This window comes from Lepisosteus platostomus, chromosome 21, assembly GCF_059453375.1.
Source record: "Lepisosteus platostomus isolate fLepPlt1 chromosome 21, fLepPlt1.hap1, whole genome shotgun sequence".
Taxonomy (NCBI): domain Eukaryota; kingdom Metazoa; phylum Chordata; class Actinopteri; order Semionotiformes; family Lepisosteidae; genus Lepisosteus; species Lepisosteus platostomus.
Genome location: NC_142631.1, coordinates 10,168,927 through 10,181,842, shown reverse-complemented (window position 1 = coordinate 10,181,842; position 12,916 = coordinate 10,168,927). Strand labels below are relative to the sequence as shown.

At 38.3% G+C, this 12,916-nt stretch overlaps 1 protein-coding gene across 2 annotated transcripts; it reads left to right on the top strand.

The window, feature by feature from the left end:
• The first annotated feature begins 42 nt into the window (after nucleotides 1–42).
• Nucleotides 43–12,295, top strand: kyat1 (kynurenine aminotransferase 1). Of its 2 annotated transcripts, none has more exons than XM_088615441.1 (14): nucleotides 43–725; nucleotides 2,775–2,887; nucleotides 3,097–3,155; nucleotides 4,301–4,448; nucleotides 4,782–4,931; nucleotides 5,683–5,769; nucleotides 6,443–6,565; nucleotides 6,794–6,914; nucleotides 7,977–8,053; nucleotides 9,507–9,596; nucleotides 9,739–9,925; nucleotides 10,485–10,561; nucleotides 10,810–10,896; nucleotides 11,168–12,295. In XM_088615441.1, the coding sequence occupies exons 2-14, from the start codon at nucleotides 2,807–2,809 to the stop codon at nucleotides 11,225–11,227; spliced, it is 1,347 nt and encodes a 448-aa protein (XP_088471567.1). In that variant the 5' UTR covers nucleotides 43–725; nucleotides 2,775–2,806; the 3' UTR covers nucleotides 11,228–12,295. The 2 variants fall into 2 exon arrangements, with proteins under 2 accessions (XP_088471567.1, XP_088471565.1); XM_088615439.1 differs by having other exon boundaries at nucleotides 2,765–2,887.
• The last annotated feature ends 621 nt before the right edge of the window (nucleotides 12,296–12,916 follow it).

Genomic DNA, 12,916 nt, shown 5'->3' with positions numbered 1-12,916 from the left:
AGGAGGTAGGTAGTGCCAGCATTGGAAAAATGTCAGCCAGTTGCCGTCGATTATTTAACAGTAAGTTGCACTTTAGGAATACAGTAAATAAAGCTTAATTGCTGTTTTAAAAGTGGAAGACAAGTTTGAAATAAAAGGTTTTGCTTGCTCACAATATAGATGTGAATATATCTATATAATGCAGTTTTATCGGTGCCGTATATTGGCTTTTGTCCATCAGTTATGGGAAAGCCGAGACAAGGGGCATTGTACCCCCTGTTTATGTACACCTATGTTAATTTTAAGTTGCTTTATTTTTTTTAAGTCCCGATTGCGATATTTTGGTTTTAATTGAAGGTCTCGTATTTAACACAATCCTGTGGAAAGTGGCAGGGGAATGTTTTCAGTGGTTGATGTCCGTGTATGCACACATTATAATTATTACGACGCTGCCGACCTAGTTTACAAAGCAATGCGAATTGCACGTTAAAAAAAAAAACATAAATTTAATGTTTTAATGTGTAATCTAATTTTGTACCCAGAAAGCTAGTCGAGTACTACGAAAAGCACTGGAGTTTGTTCTCTCTTACCTTTCCGCTCTGATAGGTGTTGGGTCGTTTTCAAAAACAGCGCCGCTTGGCTTTCTCGAGAGACTTGTTCACGTTTATGCGACACTGCGGTCACGTATGGGGTAATATAGTACAAGTAGCCTCTACGGACGAATGAGCGTTTTTACAACACATCAGGTAAATTCGTTTTCACTATTTTCAAAGTAAATTTCTGTGACTCAATAACGTTGTAAAAATCCTCACCAGGGCGGAATATGCAGCGTTATAAGCGTTAAATTTGTTTACTTGCTTTTACTACACTCTGACAGACTTTAGACTCACTGCAGTATGATAACTCGCTTGATGTCACAGTTATGCCCGATTCTTTTATTAAATAATACCGACAAATGAAAACTAAACATTCCATTTAAAGTGAGGATTCAGTTAAGTGTTCCAAGTTACTGATTAAATGAGTACTTCTAACACTACTACTTGTGACGTTCATATGATTTTGGTGCGTTACCTTGTTATAATTAAGGCACGTTGTTGTTGACATAAGATTATGTCGTGAGTTAAGAGTAACGTGTAGTGCACAAGTATATTTTCTAATGAATGTAAATAGTAGATTCACTTCGTCACCATTTGACAGCTGAGCCGTCTCGCAGAACTCAAATATTAACTTGTGCTTAGTGCGCATGAGCACCTGTGCTCTCTCTGGTCCACGGGCGCTCCCGATTTCGTAAAAGCGCGTTCACAAGGCCTCAGCTGATCTGAACGTGAACGCTTAAGACTGTTTATAGATATTTAATCATTAGTAAAAGTTAAATTACACCGTTTTTGCTGATATTTGTGTGTTTGACAATAAAAATATTATGAGAAACATTATTGTTTTATTTTATGGTCTATTGGAAGTTGTACTCAGGAAACAGTGTAATGTATGGTTATCTTGGATTAGCTATACTTGGTACTGGGTTACCACAAGGTTGTTTTGTCCACCTTACTGTACATTTTGTGCACTAACGACTGTAAAAGCAAACATTCAAAGAGACATCTCATCAGGTTTGCTGATGACACAGGCCTGGTCACTTTATTAAGGGACCCACAAAACTATAATGGATCCGTTCTATATGACTTTACTAAATGTTGTGACGAGTCCTCTTTGCAGTTAAATGTTTTAAAAAGAAAAGAGATGGTCATTGAGTTTAGGAAAAACGCAAAACTCCTCCAAGATATTGTAGTTAAGGGTCAGACTGTAGAAATTGTCAATGACTGTGAGTACTTGGGACTTGTTGTAGATAAAACCCAGTTGGAACAAATGCTGTGACACTATTCATAAAAAATGACAACTATTTTTTCTGAGGAAACAAAGCAATTTTAATGTAGATAGAACCAATCTAACACTTCTCTACCAGTCTTTTATTGAAAGTGTCTTAACATACTGTCTCACTTGCTGGTTTGGTAACATCAGTACCATCGATTGTAATAGGCTGAAAAAGTCGTCAAAATAAATATCATCCGCAAAGTATTATGGATTGTGTGTCTCTCCACCTCCCCTGAAAAGGGAATAAAATAAACACAAGGTTTCGGCTGTAGAGCCTTCTTCGGGTGTAAGAAAGATAGGGCAGTCAGTCAACTATAATTTTCATCCATTCTCAAGTCCACGTCGCAGTTCTGGATTTGGCTCTCTTTTGTGTGGAGTATATACGCCTGTAAAGAATAACTTTTCAGATTCATGAAGATGAGTGATGGACCACGTACACTTTTTAAATACTGGGGTACGTCTTAAGATGTGCATTTTAAGACACGCTTGCTCTCTAATTTTAAAACGTAATCGGGAACGTAGACACATGCCAAACACTGGGCGTCCACTACTTGCAGTGTTAAAGAATCCTTCTGAATTGTAGAAAAAAAGGTTCTGCTTAGAGTTTCAGATTATTTGCAGCGCTCTGACAGGAAATGCGCTTTCACGTGATCGGGGACGCTCTTAGGCTGGAGAAAGACGGTTGTGCACATGCGTACACCATGCAGGGGAAGGAGATTTCTATAACTAGAGCATTACGGAGAGCGGTGTTCGGGTTTAAAGAGCTACGCTTTTTCTATAGCGGAGCTGTTTTCATGCAACATTAACCCAGTACATTCTAGTAAACATATTTCACACTTTACCTCAAACGTACCATTAAAAAAAACGAATTCACTGATTATAGTTTTGTGAATGCAATCATTATGTTTAAACACAGTTTTTTATAGCGAGTGACTCCTGCTGTTGAACGCTATCTGGCATGCTCAGAAGAAGTATTATTCTTCCCGGGAAGTGTCAGAACACCAACAAGGAAATATTCAATCAACTTCATAGAAATCAGGTAGGATCAAGATCGTGATTTATCTTAATACTGACAGAAACCTATTAAAAGCTAAATCAGTTTGAAGAATTGCGCTTGAATGTTAGAGCTGCTACTAATAATGGAGCTATGGCATTGTACTCACAATAAGTCAACAGGTATGCTAGTGGAATATTGAAAGTGAAGTACGTTCATAAAGCAAAATATTTTATTTCTGTGTTCATTTATAGTTGAAAATGTCACGCCAGCTCCACGCTCGCCGGATTGAGGGAGTGGACAAAAATATTTGGTAAATATGACACTTTACGAGCAAGAGAAACACCCCAGAACTGTTTGTGTTTGTTTTATTGAATATGTGTAATGGAATTTGGCTTAGCCCTCTTGCCGTAGGAGGAGGAGGAAACTGGAACCCCGCTCAGAGTGAGGGGTTCACCAGGAGACCGCTGCACAGTTACAGGAGTCGGGGATGCAGTAGGCAAATGCAAAAAGAGAATATTGCATCTGGAGTTTCAGGAAATTACAACAGGAAAGAAGTGTTGAAACTGAACTTGGTTGTCATCGACCCTTCAGAGCTATCATTAAATCAATTATCATTGAAATCTCAATTTGTGCTTGCAAGCTCCTTACTGTGTTCATCTTGTGCATCCCCCATTGTGTGATAATTACCATAAGCTCTGAAGTGCTTGCAAACGATCGTGAATAAATGTTCATCTCCTCTCAATGCGTTTTTACAATAATTTAAAGGCTCTCAAATTGAATTTGTGCTGTTTTTTATTTTTGTTTTTCTTTTTGTGCACAGTGCCAAATATTCTGTCACTCTGCCTTGGCTTCATCCAATTCAGGGTCAAGGGCAAGCAATGGGCACAAGGCGGGGTACACTCTGGATGGGATGCCAGTCTATCGTGGGGTGTACACAAACACAGAGTCACAGCAGCGCCACTTTTCCCAGAAGCCAATTAACCTGCCAGTATGTCTTTGAACTGTGGGAGGAAACCCATGCAAACACAGGGAGAACACACAGACTCTACATAGATAGCATCCCAGTTCCAGAATTGACCACGGGGCCCCTAAAACACAGTAATGCTAACCACTGCACCATTATGCCACCCGGGCTTGTTCATTTCAGGGAAGAAAACGACAATCAAACAGAAAAGAAATGTTAAAAACAACAAACTAAGCAACTGTTTAAGATATTGGTAGCTCACACTAATTCAATACAGGATGCTATGTTGTTACTTTTTGTTTGTGAGTGACAAACAAGTTTGCAGTGTCTGGTCTCAGTATCTTACTGTGGCTTAGAAGTGAACATTGTGTTTTTGGTGCTTATCATGTCAATAACAACGACCTATGGGGTTAATTTCCTGTGGAGTATGCCCATTGCTGTCATGTAGGAGCCTTCTCTCACCAAGTCCTTATGTCCTCTTTCCTTGGTAGGGTTGAATTTACCCAGCTGGCAGCAGACTACAAGGCTGTTAACCTGGGTCAAGGTTTTCCAGATTTCTCTCCTCCTGACTTCATGAAAGAAGCTTTTTGTCATGCTGTCAGTGGGGACTATGACCTGCACCAGTATACCCGGGCTTTTGTAAGCAATTCATGAAGAGGTGTTTTTTTATATACAACACACACTAGCTGCATACTAAAGGAGATCTGCATTTGATAATGTTAACCTTAACAAGTAACATAGGGTATATTTCATTGTAGTATGATTACTCTGGCATTGGCTTTTACTATTATTACACAGTAGAGTACTTAGGGTGCTCAAAGTTTCTGTATTAGTGAGACCCAGACAGTCAATATCCCTTTTTACAGCTAGTTGGTGCCTTGGTGTAGCTCAAAGATAAGATGTACAGTATATCTTATGTTTTGTTCAAGGCTTGTCTAGATTGTAATAAGGAATGTGTGTTTACTGCCACAGGGTTATCCGCCTCTGGTGAAAATCCTGGCAAAGTTCTTTGGGAGAATCGTGGATCGGCAGATAGACCCCATGGAAAACATCCTGGTCTCTGTGGGAGCCTACCAGGCCCTGTACTGTACTTTTCAGGCGCTCGTTGATGAAGGGGATGAGGTACACTGCATCTTTCATTTTCACTGATCCACGTCCATGTAATTTGTGAATTTTGTAAATAGTATTTTGAGGAACAAGTAATAGGTTTATTCACTGCTGAAAAGAGAAGAAAGAAAACAAAGTTTCGGCTGTGGAGCCTTCTTCAGGTGTGAAGAATCAATTGTGTTTTGATGTTGTATTATAATCTAGCATACATGTTTTCACTTTTTAAAACCAATTTAACAATGTTCAAAGCTTTTTTCCTAACTTCTTTTGCAGACTTTCAAAACACGGTTTAAACTAGTAGCTTAAAATGTTTAATAGTTTGAAACTGCAAACTATTCGTGTCCTGGTAACGTATTAGAAGGATGTTACAGCTGACCTTGAAAGTCGGCAAAACAACATCTACACAACACAAGTTAGCACAAGGTGTCTGTGCAACTCAAAGGTAGATAATACAGTAGGTCTTACTTTTATAGATAATACAGTAGGCTATTACTTTTATAGATTTTAACAATGGATGAGGAAGATAGAACTGGAGCTCCTTTATTTATAACAAATCTGGATTTCATATAATACAAGGGCCTGGCAGATATAGTTAGTACTATGATGTACTGTAACTAAACATTACTCATTAAGATAACGTATGACCTTATGTAGGTTTTGCTTTGTGTAAGGAGAAGTTTCTTGGTTTCAGTAAATGGTTGTTTTTAGTTGTACACTATATACAGCACATGTGCTGTTTTGTGATAGCAATCTCTGTTTCTCACAGGTTATACTTATAGAGCCTTTTTTTGACTGCTACCAGCCAATGGTGAAAATGGCAGGGGGAAAAGCAGTCTATGTGCCTTTGAGACCAGTAAGTATGTGTGTTGCTATTTCAGACCTTTTTATAATAAATGTAAATCTTTTATACATAAATATAAATCTTATCATACGGCACCTGTCATGCTGAGACCTTTCGGTGTTTACCTTTTGTGTTTCTTCTATAAAAGGGTTGCCGGTCTATTGCAGGGAACACATAGATGCAGTCACGCACAAATTCACACCAGGGCCAATTTTCCCAGAAGCCAATGGGGCGGAGCAGTGGCTCTGTGGCTAAGGATCTGCGCCTGTGGCTGGAAGGTTGCCGGTTCAAATCCCGCAGCCGGCAGAGGAATCCTACTCCGTTGGGCCCCTGAGCAAGGCCCTTAACCCCAACTGCTCCAGGGCCGCTCTGACCCCAGGCTCTCTCCCTATCTGTGTGTCTGTGTGTCTCATGGAGAGCATGCTGGGGAATGTGAAAAGACAAATTCCTAATGCAAGAAATTGTTAAGGTTTAATAAAGTGATCTTATTAACCCTTCTGTATGTCTTTGGACTGTGAAGAAGCACCTTCTGCTCCTTCTGTTTCAGGACATACCTGTCCTATTTACTCTGTTTGTTATACTTTCGGTTTCATCATTCTACTTCTTGGTATAATGGGTACCTTAGAGCCTGCTTGTCAATGGAATCGGTTTCAGTGAACTTAAAAGCCTGTGTTCTGTCTTGGAGACAGTGAAGGGGAAAGCCATGTCTAGCAGGGACTGGGTTTTGGATCCAGAAGAGCTGGCAAGCAAATTCACTCCACGCACAAAAGCGATTGTCCTGAACACACCTAACAATCCTCTGGGAAAGGTATTTTTTTTTTCTTCAAAGCATAGTAGACTACTGTGCTTATTGTGAAATGGGCATTGGTAATGAATGCTCTCTCTCTCTCAAGCCATGAACCAGGCCTGTACTGTCTGTACTTTCCCAGATTAAGGGTACATTCTTCTAGATGGTAATGGCTTCTGGAGAGCTGGAGGGCTTTGGGTACTGAGATGTAGGTAGTGATCACTGACCATGCTTCTGTCGTTGCCTCAGGTGTTTCAGCGAGAGGAGCTGCAGGTGATAGCAGACCTGTGTGTGAAGCACGGAGTTGTCTGTATCAGTGATGATGTCTATGAATGGCTTGTTTATGATGGAGCCATGCACATTAAGATAGGTGAGGCATCATGCCCAGTTTGTGGTTGTAAATGAGAATTTGTTTTCAGTGATCATGTCTGGTTAAATAAAGGATTTAATTCAGAGAAGGGTAAGCACTTTTAGGAACAGTTTTGGCTTTGGCCAAAGCAAAGTTATCAGAATTTCATTCACCTGGTGGAAACAGCCAGTGCAAGTGAATAGGGGTGCGAAGCAATGAATTCTGTGCTTGTTTCAAGTACAGTGTATTTGCAGTTAAGATGGGTGTGTATGGTTGAGGGGTTTGTCTTTTTTAAATTTCCGCTAGAATCCCATTGCTCAAAATTGAAAAGGTGATTGTGGAGGACATATTTAAGATTTGATTTTATTGTCCCCTGAGGGAATTTTTTTATGGATACACAGCACTCCTGTACATTTAAATAAAATGCCAACAAAAAAAAGAAGAAGAAAAGAAAAACATTGCACATTATTCCATTACAAAAAATAAGAAAAACATTGCAAATCGCTCTATTCCACATGTATAACACATAACAACATGTAACATTTATAACACATAACAAAACATTTTGCACTCAAGTGGGTAATAAGAGTCAAAATTGTGTTTATCCTTGACATTTGCGTTGACGGCTTTAATGGATAGTGGAACAAAGGAATGTTTGTATCTGTTTGACTTACATTTGGGAACCCTAAAACGTTTGCCAGAAGGAAAAAGTTGATATTCAGAGTTGAGAATGTGGGAAAGATCTGATATAATTTCTTACTGTCGAACTCCAAACACTCTTAGTCTTTGCAGGAAATTTGAACTGCTGAACTTTGGAGCAAACACTTTCAATTTAATAATAAAATGCCAAGTTTTCTGTAATAAAACTGTTGTATTTTACAATCGGAAAGCCCATGGAAATCGTGCTGAAGGGACACAAAGGTGCAGACAGCCATTTAGAATTAATACACCTTCCCACTTCCCACTGGACACTTGATCGTGAAGATATTTCCTGAAATCTTACTTTGCATAGTCCAGAATATTATGACATACCTTTTGAGCATGTGTCACTGACACTGATGCATCTGTTGCATCTTTATCCAGCCACCTTACCTGGAATGTGGGAGAGGACAGTCACAATTGGGAGTGCAGGAAAGTCTTTCAGTGCTACAGGATGGAAGGTAAGAGAAGATGGGGAAACAATGGAATATTGTAATGATTTTTATTCTGGACACAGTACAGATATATGAATATGTTTCTCCATGTTGCAACAAATGCATTTCTGAGTCTCATGTTTCTTAATGCCATCCTGGTAGAAGCTTTCTGCTTGCCATGTATGGTACATTTTCACTATTGGACTTTGTAATCACTGGCGAATCTTTAGCAGGGTAACATTTAATCTTTTAAGGTTTTCTGGTGCAACCTGACATTGCAAGACCACATACTGTACAGCTCAAATGAGCATGAAGAAAACACTAAACACTTCCTAAGTGCCTTACATCTTGGTCACTCTTTCCAGACTTTGTCCTTCCTGTACCCATTTCGATTCTTCAGTGATGACCTCTGAGGTTGAATATTTGCTAGTGATCAGTGGAGTTATCAGCTTCTACAAGGGTGGAATCCAGAAATCCCTGAGCTGTTTAAAAGCATGCATTCTCATTACTTTGTAGACAAGGTATTTAATATCTCTGTTTGACCACTTTCCTTTATAAAAGTCACAGCAGAGGAAGTCCAATGTAAGGAGCACATGCAAGCGAATTCAACTGTGAAAATCAATGATTTAAGTGAACAGTGAAATAGAATTGTGACCACTGTCAGGGGGACATCTGGGGTTGCCATTTTTAAACCCTTAACCAATCAGAATGCTCATTTTATAAAAGTGTTACGTTAATGAAAAAAGTAATTAAATATATATTTTTGGATTAAATGCACATAAATATTAAGTTTCTTAAATAAGGAAACAAACACAACAAGGAAATCCCTGTATTATCTGAAACCACTGTAGGATTAAAAAAGCAAATTTGTATTTATTACTGTACTTGTTTAAAAGTTATTATTTTGGATTATTTTGCTAAGAATCTTTTAATGTGATCTGCTAAACATGCTATAAACATGCATTATTGTTGAGAAGGTGATGTGGTGAGTGTATATCTATATGAGCAATATTGCCTTTTGAGTAAGTTTGGTACCAAGGAGACATATCATCACACAGATGATGCAGAAGAGTCAAAAACAGGTTTGCTGTAGGTGGCAGAACTTGACAAAGCGAAAAGTTAGACATCTTTTAGCGCACAAAAATAATTAACAGTTCTGTTTCATTTGTAGTTTCTAACAAATGTTCTTCTGCATTTGGGTCTTACTTCAGGAAACTTCAAAAGACAGGCACAACAAAAGGAAAACAGTTCCATATTCAGATGTACAGTATGAAACATACCTCTGTGTTCTCAACCTTGTATCAATTAGCCCACACAGCTATCAGTGTCAGTGACCTTCGCTCAGACTACTAAACTGTCTGATCCATAGGTGAATAGGTTATCAGCCAGCCTGGCAAACTGCTTGAAGTAAAGGTTTATTGTGCTCACTGTACATGTAAAATCCATATTGTAATTTTCCTTTTTTTCAATTGAATTAAAGGTGGGCTGGGCAATAGGTCCTCAACATATTCTGAAGCACTTGAAAACAGTGCACCAGAACTCAGTGTATCACTCTGCCACTGCAGCTCAGGTAAGAGTCCGCTATTGGACAAGAGTCCTTTTTTCCTTTTTGAATATTTGCTGGACTTTACTACACTGAGATTAAAGCCTTATGTTATTTTTCCGAAGCCCTGGTTCAAAGTTCCTTTTTATCTGGTTGTGTTTCTGTCCAGGACGCTGTGGCTCATGGCTTTCAGCGGGAATATGAGCGCTTTGGGAAGCCAGACAGTTATTTCTCCCAGCTGCCACAGAGTTTCCATCAGAAACGGCAGAGACTTGCAGATTGCCTGGCTGCTGTGGGAATGCAGCCTATAATTCCTGAGGGGGGCTACTTCATGATCGCAGATATTTCAGCAATCAGTGAAGTTTTCTTAAAACTGCTTTTTACCTTTTCCCAATAGGCAATACTTCCGAGACATTAATCCTAAATTGTAAAATTTCAGTGTTAGATAATATTGCCAATACCCATATCTGCACTTTTTTAAATCAAGATGGAAGATGTTTGTGTTTTCTAGCTGGTAAAGATGTACATTGCACAGAGATTGCATTATTCTTGTTCCACTTCAACATTTTGAGTTTTGTGGTTCCCTGACACAGACCACTGTCTGTTTGATAAAATGGGGAAGTGCATGTTTCTAATTTCATATACAGTACGTTGTGCTCATTTAACAGAATATGAATGTTTCATTCACATTTGCACCCCAAAATACTATAGTTTAAACTGTCGGTGGTCTCTGAACATTGATGGTATTAAACAATTTCCCCTCATCTATAGATGTTCTTGGTAGAAGAACTCTGTTCCCTTTATTGTGCTTCTAAAAACTGATCGAATGCTTGAGCTCACTGGCTGAATACTGTCCCTGTTTTATTGATAATCTGTTTTGTACAGAATCTAAATTGAACTGCTTTCATTTTTTAGAGGCAGACCTCCCTGATTCTGATGATTCAGATGAACCCTATGATAACAGATTTGTAAAATGGCTTATCAGGAATAAGGTGTGTACCCGGAAATATAATTCACAGTAACTTCACATGACATTGAGGTTTAAACATGTTCGAGAAAATGTTTGAACCTGAGGTCTTAATAGGTTAGTGAAGATCATTTTTTCACTGAATGAAGTTTTTCTGATTGACTTATAAATTCACATCATCTGAACATTTTTGAAGAACACCATATATGTCTTAGTGCTTGTTGATCACAGATCAAATAAGAACGCATTGTTTTCCTGTGTTTTGGCCTTCAGGGATTGGCTACAATCCCAGTATCTGCCTTTTATAGCCCTGAACACCAGAGGGAGTTTGAAAACTATGTCAGATTCTGCTTTGTGAAGGTAAGCGTTTCTAGGTGCTCATAAATGTGCACAAATTGAACATGGAAAAACAACAAGAGTATCAGTCACACATTGTATTTACTTTTATGTTTATAGTTTTTTTTATAGTTCATTGGTTTAGCACTTTATATTTCATGTAATTTAAAGGTCCAATTTCACTTTAGTCCATTAAGCAGTTTGTCGGACAATATTGTATATTTCCTCAGTATAGGGACAGAGAATATGTACACCCTTACCGGTGATTTTCGGTTCTTTTTCTTTTTTTCTGCAGAAAGATTCTACATTAAGTTCTGCTGAGCAAATCTTAAGGGAATGGAGTGTGAAGAAGTGAACTTGGAAAACTGATATTCCTGTCATTTTCAAGCCTATATTAACAGCAACACTTTCTTACCCACATACTTGCCATAACAGTACACTCACACTCCTGAATGGAAAAAAACAAGGTGATTTGAAATACACTGTTTATCAGTATACCTGAATTCTGATTTCTGACAATATCTAACATGCATATTTGTTTAACTAATTTTGAGTGATTAATCATATTGGTTATACAGCACACCCAATCTTTAATATTCATTTATGTTCTCATTTGTATTTAGAATATTTGTTACAGAAGATTTTAAGTAGTATGCACTTAAAATATTGTAAAAGTATTTACAGTTTAGGGAGACATTTTCAGTGAACAAAACGTTACTGTTTCTATGTGCTGCTGAAGAGATGCACATCCATGTATTTTCCGGGTAGTACATACTGTAAGTCTTCTCTTAAAAACTAAGCTTAAATTGATGGATTCTTAGTTATTAGTAGATTCGTGTTCTTTGTCATTGATGAAATAAGAAACCTTGTGTATTCTTCTCTTTTTTTATTCTGTCATATTGTACATTGTTACACAACTCCAGCCATTAATAAATACATTGTATGGCCTCATTTCATATCTGCTGACAAGATTTTAAATGAAGCACACAGAAGCTGCATTTACAAGCTATCTGTTATGGATTCTGGATGGACACATTTTTGCCATACTTTAGGTTATCCCTGACTTCTTACTTTCTCTTAATAACAAATAACTTCAGGTTCTGTGTTTTGTCTTGTTTTGTTTCATTTAAAGATTTTGCACACACATCATTACTCAGGAAAGTGAACTTCAAGATAATACTGTTTTAAAAGTGTAACAATCATAGTATTGTATGGAAAAGTGTTGTATTAATGACTCATTGCATCAAAGTCAAATACATTTTTGTTAGAAATTGAAAGACTCCAACTGTCATTTTTTAATCTATTTGAGTACAATGGAAATACATGAAAAGTACAAAATGTATGTATGGCTATGTCTGTCAGGGTGCACACAGCAGAAGAATTATTTTTCTTTGTCATTGATTAAAGTTGTGCATTGATGAAATAGTGCATTTTGATTTATTCCCTAAAGCTCAAACATGTAAAATCTCAATAGTCTTTCATAAGAAAAAATAACTTGAAAATCTCAATTCCCTATAAAACATGCAAGATATTTATATAGAAAAAAATATTTAGCAGCCATATCACCCTGCAACTCACAACTGGCAACCCACTGAAGCTAAGCAGGTGTGAGCCTGGTCAGTACCTGGATGGGAGATCTCCTGGGAAAAACTAAGGTTGCTGCTGGAAGAGATGTTAGTGGGTCCAGCAGGGGGTGCTCATCCTGCAGTCCATGTGAGTCCTAATGCCCCAGTATAGTGACAGGGACACTATACTTTAAAACAGGCACCGTCCTTTGGATGAGACGTAAAGCCCAGGTCCTGACTCTCTGTGGTCATTAAAAATCCCAGTGCGTTTCTCGAAAAGAGTAGGGGTGTAACCCTGGCATCCTGGCCAAATTTCCCATTGGCCCTTACCAATCATGGCCTCCTAATAATCCCCATCTATGAATTGGCTTCATTACTCTGCTCTCCTCCCTACTGATAGATGATGTGTGGTGAGCGTTCTGGCACACTATGGCTGCCATCGCACATTGGTGGTGGTGGAGGGGAGTCCCCATTACCTG

Excerpts from the sequence above, each read along its gene's own strand:
- kyat1 (XM_088615441.1), top strand. The coding sequence starts at position 2,807 with ATGCTCAGAAGAAGTATTATTCTTCCCGGGAAGTGTCAGAACACCAAC. Across the intron at positions 6,566-6,793 it reads CTAACAATCCTCTGGGAAAG|GTGTTTCAGCGAGAGGAGCT; the intron begins GTATTTTTTTTT and ends TCGTTGCCTCAG. Across the intron at positions 9,926-10,484 it reads CGCAGATATTTCAGCAATCA|AGGCAGACCTCCCTGATTCT; the intron begins GTGAAGTTTTCT and ends TTCATTTTTTAG.